The sequence below is a fragment of the Mobula birostris genome, chromosome 9 (genome assembly GCF_030028105.1).
Source record: "Mobula birostris isolate sMobBir1 chromosome 9, sMobBir1.hap1, whole genome shotgun sequence".
Classification (NCBI taxonomy): domain Eukaryota; kingdom Metazoa; phylum Chordata; class Chondrichthyes; order Myliobatiformes; family Myliobatidae; genus Mobula; species Mobula birostris.
The window spans coordinates 5,617,658-5,639,003 of NC_092378.1; the positions used below are offsets into that span (position 1 = coordinate 5,617,658).

A 21,346-nucleotide genomic window follows, 5' to 3' on the forward strand; every position below is an offset into this window, starting at 1 on the left:
TGTTCCCAGTACGAGGGCAGAGATTGTTTAAAAAAAAGTGCCCATTAATGAGCAAAATCGCATTTGAGATTTAATCCATCGTCTTAATGTTAATGAAATTTGGCATGGTTCACCATTTAGTTGGAATTCGTCTCTACATGGAGTATGGTGGACACACCTCCCCTCTTAGTATAATTATGTTACTAATCCCAGGGCAGAATCACATGTAAACCTTCGGGCCAATCACGTCACACTGCTCTGAGAAAGGAAGGCTCAAGACTTTTTTTCCTCCAAAAAGTTATAACATTTAGAAGAGTCGCTCTTTAGCAAGGGACGGCCTTTTTCAGCTGTGTTCGCCTTCGAAATTAAGTGTAGCGAGTAAGGAAAGCAATCTGAGTACTGTACAACATTATTACCTTGTTCTCCATCATGCTTCCTAGCCTGATTCCAACACCCTCAGTATCCTGGGAGGTGCTGGGCCAATCTACTCACCTCCATTCACCTCAGCTCCCTGCTTTCCACAACTTGGGCAAAAGTTTTCTCATTGACAATTTGCTTCGGATAAACAGTCCCTTGAATTCCCCGCTTCGACCGATTCCTGCAAACCCTGTGCCAGTGAAAGTGCACCAAACTGCGGAACAAATCGGCCCATCGGGAGGTCCACATCCTACAAGATGCTCCTTTCAGCTCGTTAACCCCTCAGACAACCAGCCGGCTGCAGTCACCTCCACCAGCCAAACAGTCACATACCCCGAAATAGGTAAGGTTTCACACCATTTCCTCTTTAGAAAGAAGACCATATTGTATTCTGGAGCTTTAATACTTATGATTTTAACATCGCTTTTTAACCGCGTCATGTTAACCTTTAAAATCTTCATTCATTAATGTTATTATGTTTTTGTTAATATCTATTTAACATATATTACTCTAAACTTATTGGATGGAATTATTAATTAGTAATAAATTGCCCATCGATAATTCTGCATTCCCAAATATTCTAATTTTTTCTAATCGTTTTATTTGTCCTCTTAGCTCTTAAATATTGAACGAAATTACTAACCCTTTAGACGAAATTACTAACCCCTTTAGACAAAATTACTATGCCTTTAGACGTAATTACTAACCCTTCAGACGAAATTACTATCCCTTTAGACGAAATTACTACCCCTTTTAGACGTATTCGTTGAGGTGCGAAGTACAGTGTTTGGCACCGGTGTGAAGCAGATTAACATAAAAGTGGTTCCATAAATCATGATCTGTCCATTCTAAATCCGAACTGATGACAGCTCCGTTGTAGGAGGCTGCATCGCACAATCTGAATTTACACCGAATGACGTCCTTGTCTAGCTCAGGGATGTTCACAAATGTTCAAAAAATATTCGGACGAAACAATAACTGTTAGCACATAGAAGTAAATGAATTATAAAAGTGATAAACACACATGTTGGATCTCTCAATTTCAGTGGACAGGGCAGGTGGCACATTCACCTGCCTGTTTATCCATTGGGCATACAATTAATTGCCGTCTGATTGAAGCGTTTTATATTTGTGTTTTAAAACAAGTTATCAATAGGCCAACACCTCGTTCACTTGGACTTGATAGTTGCACATTTTACACTTGAGATATACTGTATATTAAATTCGGGCGGGTAGTCAGATATCCTTTGCATTTATCATGTTTAAACTAAAAAAAAGATGACAAATTCACCAGCCCATAAATTCTGATAATAGGATTTATGTTCAATGCCATGTGACCAAAGGTATTTTGGCCAGATGCCATACAGATAAATACAGTGGACGCCTGTTAATTGGGACACATCTGACCCAGTACATGGCAATAACAAATGTTGCCAGGGGTGGTGAAGTCATTTCTTGAAACATACCGGACTGCTTTGGTTCCATAAAGTAAGGAGAATTTTTTAAGAGTATTGTAGAATGTACGACTTATAAACCGTTAATGGTGCCCCCTCCTTACATTTTACGATGCCACTCAAATATTTTACTTCCTGTGTTAAAGTGAATTCTAATGAAATTAAAATTCCTAAAGCAGTCTGAGCTAAAGGAAACATTGCACTTGTACAGCAGGCTCACTAAACGATTGTCCTTTTTATTTATTTATTGAGATACTGCGAGCAACAGGCCCTCCTAGCCCTTTGCGCCACGCCGTCCAGCAACCCCAACCTAATCTGAGCCTAACCATCAGGCAATTTACAATGACTAACTAACCTAGTCTTTGAACTGTGGGAGGAAACCGTAGCACATGGAGGAAACCCATGCGGTCACAGGAAGAACGTATAAATGCATGGTAGGCAGTGACAGGAATTGAACCTGGGTTGCCTGTACTTTAAGGTGTTGTGTTAATCACTACGCTGCTGTGCTCTGGTACTGATAATCTTTTTTTCTCATTCTCTTATTTTGCATGACTCAATGGAGTCTCTTAGTTGTAATTCTTGCTCTTTGTGTTATCAAGCAAAGGATGGTGTGAGCTATCTATAGACATCACTGGGATTAGTTGAAAGTTCAACTGGTCTTGAATGGCAAATTTTGCATTAATGTAATATGAAATTAAATGGAAAAGGTAACCAAAAGTCTAAACAGTCTGTGATCCCCACTGAAAACATCTTTCATCAGTTTGAAATAGCATAGGTTAAAACAACATGGAAGATTTCTGTAAAGTCATGTTTAAAAGGAGTCAGAAGCCCATTTTGTTACTCGTTTGGGACAAGAGGTTCTCAACCTTTTTTATGGCATGGAGCCTGACCATTAACCGAGGGGTTTGTGGACTCCAGGTTTGGAACCCCTGGTTTGGGACCTTTTTGATGTTTTTGAAAGTAGAAGATACCCCATTTGGCTCCTGCAATTACTTCCATTCTAAGAATTAAAATTAAAAAAAGCTAAAATCTATTTCTAAAATGCTGAAAGATGTTTTGCACTTCTGCTAAAGCAAGCAATCTTAAGAAGTTTATTTCTTCAGTTATATGCAGAACAAAAGGTCTTTTTGTGCTGACTTGGAGTAAAAGAAAGTTCAAGCCACACCTGAACCTTTAAAGATACAGAACTTTCTATTTTATATTCTAAAATACAGTGCCTTGCAAAAGTATTCAGCTCCCAATCCTCTGTTCACATAAATGGTATCACACGAGAGATTTTGATCAATTTAACTGAGAGTTTTTATTTGTGAATCATGTGCTCCTATTTTCTGTCATCATCATCATTATTCGCTGTGTCATATGACGTGAGCAATCACGGTCTTCCATCTGTCTTTAATTTGAGGTGTTCTATTAAGCTCCCGAAGATTTTGTTGTAACTCATGAATATCATGTGCTGTCAACCATGACTTTTTCTTCCATCAATTTTTCCCGTCACTGCAAGATGTTTGAACTTCTCTTTCCTCAGTAAATGTCCCAAAAATTCCATAGCTGCCATTTTTACGGTGGAGCCCAGAAAAAAACGGGGAAAATATTGTTACTTGGCTGATGCACAGTATTAGACTTATGCCACATCTACAGTTCCTTGCCCATAAAGAGCATCACTTTGAAGATATTGTAAAAATGTGAAAAAAGGTCTTGTGGTCGGATGAGACTAAAGTGAACTTTTTGGCCTCAACATAAGTGGTATGTGTGGCCTAAATCTAATACTGCGCATTAGCCAGGTAACACCATTCCTACTGTAAAGTATGGTGGGAGTAGCATTTTTCTATGGGATTGCTTTTCAGCAGCAGGGACTGGAAATAATGTCAGGATTGATGGGAAGATGAATTCTGCTAAGTACAGAGAGATCCTGGTTAAAAACTCGCTAGCCTCTGCCAGAAAGCTTGAACTGTTGTGGAAGTTTGTATTTCAGCAGGACAATGACCCAGAGCACACTGCCAGAGCAACCGTGGGGTGGCTTCACATGAAGATAATTAATGTCCTTGAGTGGCCCAGTCAGAGTCCTGACCTTAACTCGATCAAACATCTCTGGCAAGATCTCAAGATTGCTGTCCACCACCACTCTCCAACTAAATTGGCACAGCTTGAGCAATTTTACAAGGAGTGGGCAAACCTTGCTCCATCACATTGTGCAAAGCTAACAGAGACTTATCCAAAAAGACTCCTGGCTGTAGTAGTTGCAAGAGGTGGCTTAACTAAGTGCTGAGGAAGAGCCGGGGGGGGGGGGGGGGGGGAGGGGATGAATACTTTTGAACTACTGACATTTCAGCTTTGAGTTTTTAGTTTTCCATGCTTTACAATTTTCCTTGTTTTTGGGCTTTACTGTGAAAAAAGGAGCATGTGATTCACAAATAAAAATCCTCAGTTAAATTGATCAAATTCCCTGGTTGTAATACACATCTATGTGAACAAAGGCTTGCGGACCGAATACTTTTACAAGGCACTGTATATTTTAAAGTCATGTCTCTAACTCATAAGATTGTTTCAGCATTATTTTAAGACATGATAATATTCTCATTTAGATTGGATAAAGTTGGCAGTACAACTGCTTATCTGATAATTTTTGTTCAATTTGTATAGGTTTACCGAAGTGTTTTCTGCCAAGTTTCCCGCAGGTCCTGTTGGCGTGCTGTGGTGGGTCCTGTCAGCACCGGGTCTCCCCCACTGATTTTCCAAGTAAGTTTTTGTGCTGCATCAGTAATGCCTGATTTGTTTTGTATACCGTAGCAATACGATTTCATGTGGTCTGAAAATGGCTCCATGTCAAATGCCACATTACAGCCGGACAGTTAATGTATTGTCATCTCTGTGGATACCCATCTCAATGACATTTTGCAAATCTCCACTGGCTTAAAAAGTCATTAACATCAGCATACATTATGGTAGTATGAAATCATGGCTTATATTCAATCTATCTCAACATTCTTTGGGAAATTTCTTGCCCTCTGGAAAAAATTACTTTTATTTATAAATCACCTGCGCAAATTATAAACAAATTTGATTCAGCGTAATTATAACGAAGAGCATTAATGCCTTCTCAATATCAAAAATAATAAAATGCATTGATGGCACTTTATAGGGATTACACTGGCTTTCCACAAGCAATGTCAAAGTGGCTGTTTAGTGAATTCCGATTTGCGGTGACATAAGATGAAAAAAATCCCTTGGAAAGCTGAGTTGCAAACGTGAATGCTTCTTGACAAGTGAGGCAGCAAATTCTGGCTGTTTAATGAGCTGAGACTCTTTGAAAACAATTTGCGGGGGCTGCCGCTTTCCCACCGAGCGTCTTACTGTGGCGGTGGCATCCACACAATGGGGAACAGGGCCGTGACCAATCGCCACTTTCACTTCCTTCATCCACACGCGACCTCGCCACTATTTTTCACAGCGCAGATGAACTTTTCAAATCAGCCTGTGTTAAGAAAGTACTGGACGGGGGTCAGGTGCCCTTTCATCCGGCCATAAATAAAGGTCTGTTTCCAAGTCTTTGCTCCTGTCTCTCACATTCCACTGGGGGATCCCGCAAAGAACCATCATTGGGATCAGTTCATTGAGACATTAATGAAATCGACTTTTATAGACTTTCAGGGTGCAACCTCCTGTCTACCTGAATGGGAATCAGTGGATCAAGGGAGCAAGCCACAGCTTACATTTTTGTTTGGTTGATTCCAGAGAAGAGGGGGTTAGCCTACGAGGAGAGATTCAGTCACTTGGGACTATACTCACTGGAATACAGAAAAATGAGAGGGGATCTTATAGAAATGTATAAAGGGATAGGTAAGATAGGGGCAGGAAAGTTGTTTTCACTGGTGAATGAGACTAGATCCAGGGATATGGCCACAAGATCCAGTGAAATAGATTTAGGACAGAGGTGAGGAGAAATGGCTTTTCCCAGAGAGTCGTGAATCTGTAGAAATTTCTGCCTAAAGAAGCAGTAGAAGCTACCTCAGTAAATATACTTAAGACGCAGGTGGACAGATTTTTGCAGAGCAGGAGAATTAAAGGTGATGGGGAAAAGGCAGGTAGCTGGAGCTGAGTCATTGGCCAGATCAGACATGACCTTATTGAATGGCAGAACAGACTTGGTGGGCCAGATGGCCGACTCCTGCTCCAATTTCTTATATTCTCATGTAATATGATTATATCTCCAGCTGTCTAAAATCCCACGGCTTTTGGCTGCCAACTTGGCAAAGATAATTCCAAACACGAGGAAATCTGCAGATGCTGGAAATTCAAGCCAGACACATCAAAGTTGCTGGTGAACGCAGCAGGCCAGGCAGCATCTCTAGGAAGAGGTACAGTTGACGTTTCGGGCTGAGATCCTTCATCAGGACTACTAGCTCTTCCTTCAGTTAGTCCTGAGGAAGGTTCTCAGCCTGAAACGTCGACTGTACCTCTTCCTAGAGATGCTGCCTGGCCTGCTGCGTTCACCAGCAACTTTGATGTGTCTGGAAAGATAATTCCAGGCTTTTTCTTTTTCCTCTCTTTCAGCACTTTAAAATGCTGAAATTTCTAGCAGGCTTTTGACTACAGAATGGGATAAATATGTTGGAATTTGAGGGAAAAAATCAAGGAGGAAAAACAACATGATTGAGAGAGTGTCTGCCAATGGATGAAACATAAAACTATGGATCTTGGTCTAACAGGAGTCTTAGGATAACATAGGTTGGATCATGGAGGCATGGAAAGATTGAGAATGAAGTATTTTAGGAGCAGTGTAAGGGCAAAGAGAGTTTAGTGGAATCTCAGGAAGGATTCTGGAAAGAATAAGGTGGTGGCATTATGAGTGAGTGGAAGTTTGCAGTGAATAGCAAGTTGAAAAGTGGTATCAGTTTAGGATAGTTATCAAATTCTAAGGTGATAAAGAGTTAGATTAGAAGTTCAGTGCAGGGTGGTAATTTGAGGACAGAGAAGACAATGTTCCAAAAATGAGGAGATTAAGTGATCTAGTGCAGTCATCGATTCAACTACAAAGAAGGCACGACAGTGGCTGTGCTTCGTTTGGAGTTTGAGCAGATTTGATATTTCACCAAAGACACTCACAAATTTCTGTACCATGGAGAGCATTCTAATCGGATCCATCACCATCTGGTATTGGGGGTGGGGAAGGCTATTGTGCAAGATCAGAATAACCTGCAAATGGTTGTAAACAGTTCCGTCATGGACACTAGTATCCATAATGTCCAAGAATATTTCAAGGAGCGATGCCTCAAAAAGGACCCCCATCATCCAGGTCACACCTTGTTCTCATTGCTACCATCAGGAAGGAGCCTGAAGGCACACACTCAACAATTCAGGGACAGCTTCTTCCCCTCTGCCAGCCAACTTCTGAATAGGCATTGAACCCATGAACACTACCTCACTATTTTTTACTTCTATTTTTACATTTTTTTCTGTTATTATATATTTCATTGTTCTGCTACTGCACAGACAGCTAATTTCATGAGATATGCCGGTGATATTAAACCTGATTTTGATTCTGAAACTGTACATGTAAAATAATATTTGGCACAGGATCCATCAAAATACTATTTTTTAAATTTGTTTTTCTGGTTTCTATATATCCTTGTAAAACTTCTTACTCTTTTCCAAATGCACGTATGGTTATATTTTATACGCATAAATGTTTGCTACCTTTAACGGATGGATTCATTAATCCTCTAAACCATTGGAGAAGCCTTTGGTGGTTTTAACTTGTCAGATATCACCAGTGTTGGTTGTCTGCTTATCAAAATACAAATTGCATAAATATAAATCATCATTAATCAAATTTCATTGAATCCATGAAACTCAGCAGTGGAATTAAGAGTACTGAACAAATTCCTGACTATACAAGTTAATAATAGACATACTGATCTGTTCTGTAGATAATGGCTGTACCAATTTCAGTTTTGTTATTAATAGCTTATTGATGCACTGAGTGGTTTACTGATTAATCAATAGTGTAAAGAAATGCTAATATTGTAAAACCCAGTTAGTTTTAGACTAATATTGTGGTATGCTGATGGATGTGTTATCCTATTAGTGATTTTCACCAGTTACACTGGACAACAAATTTTTTCAAACAACACACATAAAAGTTGCTGGTGAATGCAGCAGGCCAGGCAGCATGTCTAGGAAGAGGTGCAGTCGACGTTTCAGGCCGAGCAAGGGTCTCAGCCTGAAACGTTGACTGTACCTCTTCCTAGAGATGCTGCCTGGCCTGCTGCGTTCACCAGCAACTTTTATGTGTGTTGCTTGAATTTCCAGCATCTGCAGAATTCTGGTTGTTTGAAATTTTTTCAGAAGTGTTGCTTCCTCAGAAATTTTATTATGATAGACTGCTTGAAGCCAAACACAATTATCATTCCAGACAACTTGTATCACGTAGGAACTTGGAGAAACAAGAAATTAACTTGTATTGAATATAATGTGTTTAATTGTTTAACGGTACTGATGCTTTGCAATAGTTCAACAAAGATAAAAAGTTTTTGTTGATGATTTTCATGTGTACTCAGTGTTTGAGGCTTCTCACTTAAGTGTCCAACAATAATCAGCCAGCAGTGATGGATTCCAAATAAGAGAAAATCTGCAGACGCTGGAAATCCAAAGCAACACACACAAAATGCTGGAAGAACTCAGCAGGCCGGGCAGCATCTATGGAAAAAAGTACAGTCAACGTTTTGGGCTGAGACCCTTCAGCAGTGCAAAGGGACCTGGGCTTTCTTGTCCAGGATTCCCTATAGGTTAATTTGCAGGTTGAGTCTGTGGTGAAGAAGGCAAATGCAATGTTAGCATTTGTCTCAAGAGGACTAGAATATAAAAGCAAGGATGTAATGTTGAGACTTTATAAATGTACGGGGTCTTTCTTTTTCATTAAATTTAAAATAGCTTCTTTGTTACGTTATACTGGGAAATGCTGAGAAAGTCTCTAACGAGACAGTTGCTTGGGTTATTAGAGACAGCAGGGTGCTATTAGCCAATGGGTGTTCATGTATCGTTTTGTTTTCGCATACCATGCTGTATCATATGACTGTGGACCGGGTTTTTGGGGGGGAGTCGGAGGAGAGACAGGGGTTTTGACGGGGAGTCGGAGGAGAGACGAGGAGGATGGTGGATGGGGTTTTTGGAGGGGAGTCAGAGGAGAGACGGGGAGTCGGAGGAGAGATGGGGAGGATGGTGGAGAGACGGGGAGTCGGAGGAGAGACGGGGAGGATGGCAGACGTGCGGGGGTTTTTGGGGGGGGAGTCGGAGGAGAGACGGGGCGGACGGTGGAGAGACAGGGAGTCAGAGGAGAGACGGGGAGGACGGTGGAGAGATGGGGAGTCGGAGGAGAGACGGAGAGGACGGTGGAGAGACAGGGAGTCAGAGGAGAGACGGGGAGGACGGTGGAGAGATGGGGAGTCGGAGGAGAGACGGGGAGTCGGAGGAGAGACGAGGAGGACGGTGGACAGGGTTTTTGACGGGGAGTCGGAGGAGAGACGAGGAGGACGGTGGAGGGGGTTTTTGACGGGAAGTCGGAGGAGAGGCGGGGAGGACGGTGGAGAGACGGGGAGTCGGAGGAGAGACGGGGAGGACAGTAGACGTGCGGAGAGGCTCTGATCGATCACTCCGGGTTGTCCCGAGCCGTGAGTCGACAGGATTCGGGTGGTCTTCAGGAATCGATTGAGCTCCAATGGTTGCGCGCGAAGAACTTGGACTTTGATAAGCGTTGGCAATTTTTTTTCATTACTTCCCTTACTGTATCGAATTTATATTAATGTCATAGAATTAGTAATATCTATAAAGTGTACTTGTTAAAATTTACTGGGTGTTGATGTTTGGGATTGATTCGGGCAGCAACCGACCCTGTGGGGAGCGTTGAGGCAGGTGCTGGGTGGGATTTCCCCTAGACTTACGTAACGCTACATAAAGCACTGGTAAGGCCTCGCCTGAAGTTTTGTGGGTAGGTTTGGGCCGCTTATCTTAAAAAGGATGTGCTAAAACTGGAGAAGGTTCAAAGTAGGTTCACAAAAATGATTCCAGGATTGAATGGCTTGTCATATGAAGAGCGTATGATGGCCCTGGGCCTGTATTCACTAGAATTCAGAAGAATGAGGGGTGACCTCATTGAAACCTATTGAATGGTGAAAGGCCTTGATAGAGTGGATCTGGAGAGAATGTTTCTTATGGTGGGAGACTCTAAGACCAGAGGACACAGCTTCAGAATAGAGGAACATTCTTTTAGAACAGAGATAAAGAAGAATTTCTTCAGCCAGAAAGTGGTGAATCTGTGGAATTCTTTGCTACATGAAGCTGTCGAGTCTTTATGTATATTTAAGACAAAGGTTTATAGATTCTTGATTGGCTAGGGCATGAAGGGATATAGAGAGAAGGTGAGAGATTGGGACTGAGAGGAAAAATGGATCAGTCACGATGAATTGGCGAAGCAGACACGATGAACTGAGTGGCCTGATTCTACTGTATCTTATGGTCTTATGATCAGCCCTGATGAAGAATTTCGGCCCAAAACGTTGATTGTTTACATTTTTCCATAGATGTTGCCTGGCCTGCCGAATTCCTCCAGCATTTTGTGTGTGTTGTTTGATGGATTCCAGTTGCCCTGACACAGTTTCTCCATGACCGCAATGTTCTAGGGAAACCTTTCACCACGCTCATCACTGACAGCGCCGAGATTTGCAGGGAAGAAGCCTAAATGGGAATGCAGATAATGAATCTTTAATGACACATTGCACTTTATGGTTTTGTATGCTTGAAGTACGTTGTCAACCAGATGCATATAGTTTGGTGCTCCGTAGTTGTCAAGAAAATTTTCAACAACATCCTTGAATGCTTCCATGTGATTTTCTCTGCTCCCACTAGAAATTCTTTAAATTGCCTGTCATTGATGACCTGTTTGATTTGTGGACCAACATAGATGGCTTCCTTAAACTTGGCATCAATTATTCAGTCTTAAATTATGAATTAAAATAACAAATATAGGTGATTTCAAAAAAATAATGTGTGATAGGGAAATATCATGGTGATTTTCATGATCAGCAGTGCAAAATTCATAGTACAGTATACACCCGAAAGTATGAGGAAGCAAAATGGGGAAATAAGTGGAATTGCAAATTGTGAATCCAGGATGCTTGGTAAGAAGCATGTAAAGTAAGGAACCAAAGCAGAAACTTATTTATTCAATTACTAAATGCTACTTTATAATCTTTTATGCATTTTAGATTGTTAAAAGTCCATTTATTGAGAATAAGCATATTTCCATACCAAACAAGTAAAACCACCTTGAAATTCAAATGTGCAATGCAGTTGGAAGTTAAAACACTATTTTCCTGAGAGATATGCAGTAATAGTTAAATCCATCTGGATTGGTTTGGGTCAATCTGAAAATTCAGCCAAGTGTTTCCTTAAATTCGCCTTATACTCCAGATATACCTAGTACAATAGGTGCACATAGGCGGTAGTCCAGCACGTCTGATAACAGGAAGCCTATGCAGGAGAGCTTTTAAAGTTGCACTGGGGCAGTTCCACTGTCTTAACCTCAGAAGTCCAGGTCCAATGGTACGAACAAGCGTCACAAACTGGGGTCTTCCCTGGTTACAGTGGATGACCATGACATCTTCTGTGCCTTGTCATGCCCTTCGCTCTCCACAAAGCATTGCAGAACTGCCTTCCTGGCCATTGGATCTCACTGTAGATCTCATTCGCCCAGTCTGCTGCAGCTGAATTTGCATGCTAGGACAGGTATGTCCCTATCTCACTGGGGTACGAGGCCGCCAGCTACCCTCACTTGGTTTAACCCACTTGTTGAAGCAGTGTACAAGGACGTGGCTGCTGTCATATGCTAGCTGGAACCACAGGTGGGAGCTGACTGTCTGGTGGGGACCAAAGGTGAGCGAGCTGCCCGAGAACAGTCATGACAAGCCCCTTCACCAGAGGTACTTCCCCTCTCTGGACACACCATACACCCCATTAGGAACACGTAGGCTGATGCTGTTTGATGTGCGTCACTCAGTTTCTGTTACTATGGGAGAACTTAGACCATGATGTCCCAAGTGCAACTATTATTAACGACTCCTGGGAGAAGCTGGCCTTTCCAGCAGAGAACTGGATTGGGACATTTGCACTTAAATTAATTCCTTTCCACCCCACTGTCCCTTCACCTTGCAGAGATTGAGTTCAAAGTCTTAACCCACAATCTGTCACTACACCAATCCACCCAAGCCATCCCTCTTCAGAGGCATCTCTCCTGCTCATCCATCCAAAATGCAGTTGGGTATCACAATTTCACATTCGCTTACACTCCTTCCCCACCTGTTGAAAGTACTGTATCCATTCTTCAACAAGCAAGTGCCAGTGCAAAACTCCAATTCCCACTGCTCAACTGACTGGACACAGAGTCAATTGGGCCTATATATCCTGTCTGTCCTAAGTCAGCCTTGAAGTTGTGTACCAGGTGTACTATTCTGATTTGGATAGTTTGTGGTACACATTAGTTGCACTGGAAGCTTTAGGCTTTGGGAACTGTTGAACTTTAAGGGCACACAAAGATTTAAGGGCACACTGAGATTTCTAGACTCATGTTTTGTGCCATATTGGATATTAATGGAATAGATCCATAGACTTTGTGGTCACCAGTTGCTTCTTGCTTTTGAGGTATGTTGCCCACAAAGAACATACGTCTGTTGGCATGGACTTATCCTTTTAGTCATATAGTCATTGAGCACTACAGCACAGATATAGGCCATTCAGCCCATCTGATCCATGCTAAAGTACCATTCTGCCTAGTCCCATCAACCTGAATTTGAACCATAGCTGTCCATACCCCTCCCATCCATGTACTTATCCAACTTTCTCTTAAATGCTTTCTTGATTTCCTCGAAAACATGGTTTTCTGTTAGATGTCAATTCTGGGGAATTTCTGGTGAATTCTCATCACTTTAGCTCAGCAGCCTGAATTCTCACCGAGAGCAAACCAGGGATTAAAAGTTAAAATTTCATACTCTGGCTTATGAAGTGGGAAATATAGACATGAGATTAAGATGGAGCTAACTATTATGTTTTATAACTTCAAAACATTAAAAGAATTCAGAGGAAGACACAGGAGTCTGAAATGTGAGCCTAAACTATTTATTTTAAGCGAGGCGCACAGGTATCATGTGGTAGCATGATGACGTATGCAATTCATGTACTTATACATATAATCCATAATGAGTTATTTAAATGAGCAGGAATGCTTAATCAACCAGTATATATACAAGATTACTCAAATATTATTGAAATATTAAATACATACTAACATTTCAAACAGGAATAAAAACAATGACTTAAAGGTCCACTATATTTTGATGCTCCATTGAATAGTAATCCTCAGAACAAAAATGTACCTTTTTCAAGAAGCAAGTCAGTATTAAGCATTAATTAAGGCTTAGCATATCATTGAAATCTTACCCCCCCCCCCATGCGGCAGTGCTAATTAATCAGTGTATTTTATGAGCTGAGCAGTTTACAGGTCCTGTAATTTTCCTCAAATCACTGATTTCCCGTGGTTACAGCGGAGAAGTTTGTGAAATAGTTTGCAGAACACAGATAGTTATCATGCTATTTCCATGTTCAACTGCGGATGTACCATAATGTACAGCAGATGATCTGATTGCATATCTGACTGTGCATACATGTATACAAAGCAATTATGTATACAATCTTAACTTCCTTTTTCCCAGGCTGAAGTGGCTAACATGATGGGATATAGTTTTAAGGTGCTGGGAAGTCGATACTGAGGGGTAAGTTTTTCACACAGAGAGTGAAATGGCACTGCCGACAGTGGTGGTGGTGGAAGCGGATACAATAGGGTCTTTTAAGAGACTCTTATGTACATGGAGCTTAGAAAAATAGAGGGCTTTGCGATAGGCAAATTCTAGGCAGTTTCTAGTGTAGGTTACATGGTCAGCACCACATTGTGGGCCGAAGGGCCTGTGATGTGCTGTAGATTTCTATGTTCTATGTTCTTAGTGTCTGGGCAATAGCCTCCACATTTCCCTTCCTTATTGCTTGCACGTTGTGATGGAGATGCAGCATAAAGATTTTTACTCCCTCATGTTTGTGTGATGGATGTAAGAAATAAAATAAATTCTAGTTGGGCATCTGTATAAAATGTCCTGTATTCCTAAATATATACTGTTTTGCTCTCCAGTTAACAGTTCTTTCAGGAGCTGTGAATTTCCCCTTTGGCCTCAGGTTAGTCACAATAAGGTGCGACGAGGAATCCTGCGAAGAGTGGTCTTTTCTGAAGAACAACGGAAGTCTCTGGAGAAGACCTTTCAGAAGCAGAAATACATTAGTAAGACAGACAGGAAGAAACTGGCCACTCACCTTGGTCTTAAAGACTCTCAGGTACATTATACCAGTCTATTGAATTCACTCATGAACAAAATCTTATTCTGTAGTTCATATTTTATACACTAAAGCAGGGGTTCTCAACCTGAGATCCATGAACCCATGGGTTAATGGAAAGGCTCCATGGCATAAAAAAAAGGTTGGAAACCTCTGCTTTAAGGTAAGAATGATCACAAAACAATGGTTGCAGCAGAGATATACTGCAGAGCCATAGAATGAGCTGATATTGGAGAGGGTTCAGAGGAGGTTCACAAGGATGATTCGGGGAATGAAAGGGCTATCATAGGAGGAATGTTTGATGGCTCTGGGTCTGTACTCAATGGAATTTAGAAGGATGGGGGTGGATCTCATTGAAGCCTTTCGAATGTTGAAAGGCCGAGACAGAGTGGATGTGGAAAGGGTGTTTCCCATGGTGGGAGAGTCTAGGACAAGAGGGCACAGCCTCAGGATAGAGGGGCGTCTATCTAAAACAGAGATGCGGAGAAATTTCTTTAGCCAGAGGATGGTGAATTTGTGGAATTTGTTACCACAGACAACTGTGGAGGCCAGGTCATTGGGTGTGTTTAAGGCAGAGAGTGATAGATTCTTGATTGGATGTGGCATCAAAGGTTACGGGGAGAAGGCTGGGGAGTAGGGCTGGGGGGGGTGGGGAGAATAAAAGGATCAGCCCTGATTGAGTGGCAGAGCAGACTCGATGGGCCAAATGGCCTAATTCTCCTCCTATGTCTTATGGTCTTATGGTCTAATTGTTAAATCACAGACCTTTCAGCCCAAACCTGTTCTATGGAAAAACAATTCAATCAAATGCATTGTTTCTCTATTATAAATCAGCTCACAAAGCAATCCTATTAATCCCATTCCCCCTCTGAAATCCCTGTAAGTTCTTCGCTCTAACATTCCCATCAAATTCCCTCTGGCTCAGGGGTTCCCAAACTTTTTTAGGCCGTGGACCCCTGCTTCTTCTACCTCAGTAATTTTGTAATTGAAGCAAACTGTGTAACATTATAACTTTGATCAGTCTGTGGCCATTCTGAACTCAATCTAAGCCTTTATATTTATAGTTTATTGAATGTCTGAGCTGAGCTGACCTGGTCTAATCTGGAAGCAGAATACCTTTTCCAGATACTGACACTGAGTTAGACTTAACATCTACTCCTGAGAAAGATACCCAGCTGCTTTATTCCTCAGTAAACACCCCCATGGAATGATGTGACTGCCAGATCCTGAGTCTGAGGCTTCTGTCGGTCAGGGTTGACCACGAATGTTGTGTCCTGGCTGTCTAGGTATGCAAGCCAGGGCAGTACAATATGAAGAGCAAGCTGTTGCCCGTGTAGCTGGCTCTCTCTCTCTCCACACAACCGATGAACCCAAAGGAACGGCAGAGACTGATACGGTTTGACATAATCAGCGTCGCAGGAGTTGCCAGTCAGCATTGAACTCAACACAGGACTGCCTTAGGGACTCCAGCTCTGGACTTTTCCTTGGGGTTTACTTGCGAAACCTACCCTATGAGTGGGTATAGCCACAAGACTGTGGAGGTTTGAGATCAGAGTTTTCCTTCTCCTAGCTGAGCTGCCAACCACAGCTGACGAGCCCTGCCTGCCTGAAGCGACTGGCTTTAAGGTACTAGTAACCCACCTTTGCCTCTTCTCCTGTCAGACGAAATGGTCCTGCTGGGCTTAGTAGCTAAGCCCCTCATGAAGGCCAGGAGCTGGACTTGGTTGTCAGAGGCCATTTGAGATGCACATCATTGGGAGCATTTAATAGGTAGTGGGAGCTTTAACAACCTCACGGAGCCAAATTAGAGCCTGACCCTGAAGCCAAGGGAACAATGGTATGGAGTTACAAGAATCGGAATGCAAGCCCGGCTAAAGCTTCACACTCATATCCTTGCCCAGTATCACAGCCTGCCAGTGGCTCTCAGAAGCAGATTACTGGGAGTCATTTCCCCAAGCCAAACCACTGTATCATCATACCAGAATTAGAATAAGGTTTTATTATCACCACATATGTCATGGAACTTGTTTTGCACAGCAGTACAGTGCATAAAAATTATAAGAAATATATCTATAAAATAAATAAATAGTGCTAAAAGAGAGCATTGTAGTAAGGTAGTGGAGGGGAAGAAGCTGCTCCTAAAAAGCCGAGTGTGCATCTTAAGGCTCCTGTACCTCTCCTGTGATGGTAGTAATGAGAAGAGGGCATGTCCTGGGTGGTGAGGATCTTTAGAGATGGATGCCGCCTTCTTGAGGCACTGCCTTTTGAAGTTGTCCTGGATGGTGGGGAGGCCATTGCCCACGTTGGATCTGGTTGAGTCTACAACCCTATGCGACTTTTGTTGATTCTGTGCATTGGCTCCTCCGTACTGATGGTCCGAACACGTCTGTGCAAGTGTGCTGCAGTCTTCAGTGGCATAACAAATCTTCTCAAATAAACCTCTCCTTGTGACACAAGTTCGACTCTTTACTTGCTACAACAATTATGAACGTTATTGGGCTTATCCCTTCAAACTCCCAATGAAGTATAGTGTGTCACCTTCATGATTGTATAAATATGTTGGTAGTGCTGGCACTGAGTCGGCACCTAATAATCAACTTCCAGTCCCTTGTCCTTGGCTGAATGTCCACCCACTGACACCAGGTCAAACGGTTCTGTATAAAATACTGAGTCAACCTGAGCCTGAATGTTTCAGCAGAATTTCCATCCACCCTCACCCAACCCCATCAAGATAAGAAGCTCATAAGACCATAAGACCATAAGATCTTAAGACATAGGAGCAGAGTTAGTCCATTTAGCCCATTAAGTCTACTCCACCATTTCATCTTGGCTAATCCAATTTCCCTCTCTGCCCCAATCTCCTGCCTTCTCCCTATGTCCTTTAATACCCTGAACAATCATGAATTTATCAACCTCTGCCTTAAATATAAGTAAAGGCTTGACCTTCACAACTTCTTGATACACCACTCTCTGGCTGAAAACAAAAATCCTCCTTATCTCCGTTCTAAAAGGACACGCCTCTATTCTGAGGCTGTGTCCTCTGATCTTAGACTCTCCCACCACAGGAAATATCCTCTTGACATCCACTCTATCAAGGTCATTCACCATTTGATAAGTTACCCCTCATTCTTCTAAATTCTAGTGAATACACGCCCAGAGCCATCAGACTTTCTTCATATGACAAGCCATTCAATCCTGGAATCATATTCGTGAACCTTCTTTGAACCCTCTCCTGTTTTAGCACATCCTTTCTAAGATGAAGGGCCCAAACCTGCTCACAATTTAGTTAAACGTTACCTGTGCAGATGGTCAAATACAAGGCTGTACAAAGATTTGAACATATCCAATGCAGATTATGTATGTATCTAGTGCAAAGTACACTAAACTTATAGAGCTGACAAAGTAGGCTGTCCACTTCCTGTTTTTAATCATATACTGTTTATCACACTGACTTCCAAACATTGTACAGTTAGAGTGATGCTTTACAGCGCAAGCAATCAGGGTTCAATTCCCACTGCTGTCTTCAAGGAGTTTGTATATGTTCCCCGTGACCACATGGGTTTCCTCTGGGTCATAAGTTCTCAACATGGGGTCCATGGCCCCCTCGGTTGGTTAATGGTGGGGGTTCTTGGCATAAAAAAAAGTTGGGAATGTTAATGCTCTGGTTTCCTCCCACATACGTTCCAAAGATGCACAGGTAGTAAGTTGTGGGCATATTGACACTTGCAGGCTGCCCCCGACACATCCTCGGACTATGTTAGCCTTTGACGCAAAACAACGCATTTCACTGTATGTTCCGATGTATATGTGACAAATAAAGCTGATAACTAATCTCTTTAAATCTCTTCAACAATTGTAGTTTCAGAAGTGGCTGAAGGCTGAATGTAAGCTTCCTACTCATTACGTGAGAGATAAAACAATTTCTTTAAGGACCTGATAAATGACAAATACTGAGTTGACAAATTAAATTTGCATTCAACAATAGTAATGGATGATGGATTTGTATGCTGACCAGAGTCATGGAATGAGAGAAAAGTACATCACAGAAACAGGCTTTTCGGCCCATCTAGTCCGTGCAAAACCATTTAAACTGCCAACTCCCATTGATCTGCACTCGGACCATCGCCCTCCCTACCCCTCCCATCCGTGTACCTACCCTAACTTCTCTTAAATGTTGAAATTGAGCTCACATGCACCATTTGCACTGGCAGCCTGTTCCACACTCTGATGACCCTCTGAGTGAAGAAGTTTCCCCTCATGTTCCCTTTAACTTTTCACCTTTCACCCTTAACCCATTACCTCTAGTTGTAGTTCCACCCAACCTGCTTACATTTACCCTATCTATACCCCTCATAATTTTGTACACCTCTATCAAATCTCCTCGTAATCTTCTATGTTCCAAGGAATAAAGTCCTAACCTATTCAATCTTTTCCTATATCTAAGATCCTCCAGACCTGGCAACATCCTTGTAAATCTTCTCTGCACTCCTTCAGCACTACTTACATCTTTCCTGAAGGTAGGTGACCAAAACTGCTCACAATACTCCAAACTAAGCCTCTCCAATGTCTTAAACAACTTCAACATAACATCCCAGCTCCTGTACTCAATATAGTGATTTATGGAGGCCAATGTGCCAACTGCTTTCGTTACGACCCTCTCTACCTGTGACACCACTTTCAATGGATTATAGACCTGTATTTCCAGATCCCTTTGTTCTACCACACTCCTCAGCGCCCCACCATTCACTGTGTAAGATCTCCCCTAGATGGTCCTACCAAAGTGCAACACTTTGCACTTGACTGCAGTAGTTTTGATTAGCTTTGTTACAGGGGACTGTGTATAATGCTGGTGCCTGTTTTGTTAAAGCAAATATTTACCCAGTCGAAAGAACAGTGGGATATTGGAAATGTAAAGGTTGCTGTAATGGTTACTTTTAAACAAACCAAAACTGCTCAGGGACTAAGGACGGTGATGGGGGGAAGGTGGTGGTTGACACTGTATGACACACTCCATGAATAACAAAGTTCTAAGTTGAAGAAAGTTAAAATGAAGTGTCTTGTAACAATAAAAAAACTAATGAAACAAAACCAAGTGATATAACGAAATAAGTGGAATAACCGTATTCAAACAGGAATAAACATTAGGGATCTTAGTGTATTTAAACGTTAGTGATACACGGTCAAAACTCCACCATGGATGGTCCCAGGCTCAGTTGAGAAAGGAGAGGGGTTTGGGCATGGAGTTAGCAACCCCATTCCTTTAAAAACCCAGTGCTACAGAAACGCCAACAGGAGCTCCAAAGACCCCATTCCTGGGAGAGGAGGGATATACCCAAGAAGATGGCTGTACCTGGAGTAAGATTGAAGGACTGGCCTAATACTGAGCTACTGTCAGTGATCTTTGCCCCTGAAGAGTAATGGGGTGTAAAAGAAAAAAAATTAAATGGTCAACACAAAAAAAATCATTCCCTCGACCTACCCCTGCTCTAACCAGACTAAAACTGAACTAAAGACCAAGCATGAATACTCTTCACTTCTACCACGCCCCAATCCATATGACAAATTACCAATAATAAACACACAACACAAAATACACCACAGACAGACAGAAAATAGATGCAGTTGGTTATTATATTTCAGCCCTCCAGTTAGGAGAGGAAGTTAGTGACCATCTTCTTACTGAAAGTTTTATACCATTCTGCAATGCCTTTGCTATAAATATTGAGAATTTAGTTTGATACTTAACTAAGTTGTTTCTGATTTTGTTTAACTTGAGAAAGGTTTTTATATTAGTTTCATACTTTCAAGTAGATAGTTGTTTTAAATTATTAACAATGATGTAATTTTATTATTTTCTTAAGTACAGGGATTTAGAGAACTGAAAAGCTATTGATTTCATTATTTTGTTATTTGTACTGATGCTGTTATTGATATTTTCAACTCAAAAGGTAAAAATTTGGTTCCAGAATCGAAGAATGAAATGGCGAAATACTAAAGAGAGGGAATTGCTTTCACAAGTATGTTCACTGGAGCATACGTTACAAGAGAAACCGCTCTCAACTTCTGATTCAAGCAACAGTATTGCAAATGATCCTGACAGAAAATCAACACATACGGGCCAGTCGTCTGTGTGCCAATATGTTGCAATTTCGTCGATGTCTCAGAGTAGTCACCCTGGCGAGAACAGAGCTCCAGATGTGAAATTAGAATTATTTAAAGCTTCCCCACGCTCCCTCCCTGTACACCAGCAAAAAGACACATAGAACAGTACAGCTCAGGAACAGCCACTTTGGCCCACAATGTTATGCTGAACCAGCTAAAAAGCAAATCAAAAATGCCCAAACACTAATCCCACCTACCTACACAATGTTCACATCCCTCCATCTTTCTTATATTCATGTGTCTATCTAAATGCCCCTCTTAAAAGCCTCTAATGTATTTGCCTCTACCACCATACCAGGCAGCCCATTCCAGGCATCCACCTCTCTCTGAGTAAAAAACTTACCCCTCACATCCCCCTTGAATCTATCCACCCCCCCCCCCCACCTTCAATGCATGCCCTCTGACATTAGACATTTCAACCCTGGAACAGATAATCCCTGCCTACTCTTAACTTTGCCTCTCATAATCTTATAAACCTCTATCAGATCTCCCTCATCCTCCGGCACTCCAGAGAAAACGACCCAAGTTTATCCAGCCTCTCATGATAGCCACATGCCCTCTAAACCAGGCAGCCTCCTGGTAAACCTCTTCTGCACCCTCTCCAAAGCCTCAAAATCCTCCCTATAGCGAGGCGACCAGAACTGTAACCTGGATATTAAATTCTGACAAGTTACCAATAATAAACTTCATAGTTGTACTGTATTTCATGTGATCTGTTCTTCTGTCATGATAGGAACTAGCACAGCTTGGGGAGACATTTTCTGCATCGATGACACCATGAAACATTGTATGCCTCTAACAATGCTGTCAATTTACTTTATTGCATTTAAGCAGTAATTCATTTGTAGATCTTCAAAAACTAATCTATGGGGATAAGTTTTCATAGTAAAGAATTTGACTGTGAA

The 21,346-nt window shown here is 41.8% G+C and overlaps 1 protein-coding gene across 1 annotated transcript; it reads left to right on the forward strand.

Moving 5' to 3' along the window:
- Positions 1 to 408: 408 nt before the first annotated feature.
- On the forward strand, positions 409 to 20,986 carry LOC140203304 (homeobox protein DBX2-like). Its single transcript, XM_072269317.1, has 4 exons — positions 409 to 739; positions 4,491 to 4,586; positions 14,080 to 14,279; positions 20,228 to 20,986. The coding sequence occupies exons 1-4, from the start codon at positions 409 to 411 to the stop codon at positions 20,540 to 20,542; spliced, it is 942 nt and encodes a 313-aa protein (XP_072125418.1). The 3' UTR covers positions 20,543 to 20,986.
- The last annotated feature ends 360 nt before the right edge of the window (positions 20,987 to 21,346 follow it).

Bases quoted from the DNA above. Each gene is read 5' to 3' on its own strand.
- LOC140203304 (XM_072269317.1), top strand. From the start codon at position 409: ATGCTTCCTAGCCTGATTCCAACACCCTCAGTATCCTGGGAGGTGCTG. The intron at 740-4,490 runs GTAAGGTTTCAC...CAATTTGTATAG, and splicing joins AGTCACATACCCCGAAATAG to GTTTACCGAAGTGTTTTCTG. The intron at 4,587-14,079 runs GTAAGTTTTTGT...TTTGCTCTCCAG, and splicing joins CTCCCCCACTGATTTTCCAA to TTAACAGTTCTTTCAGGAGC.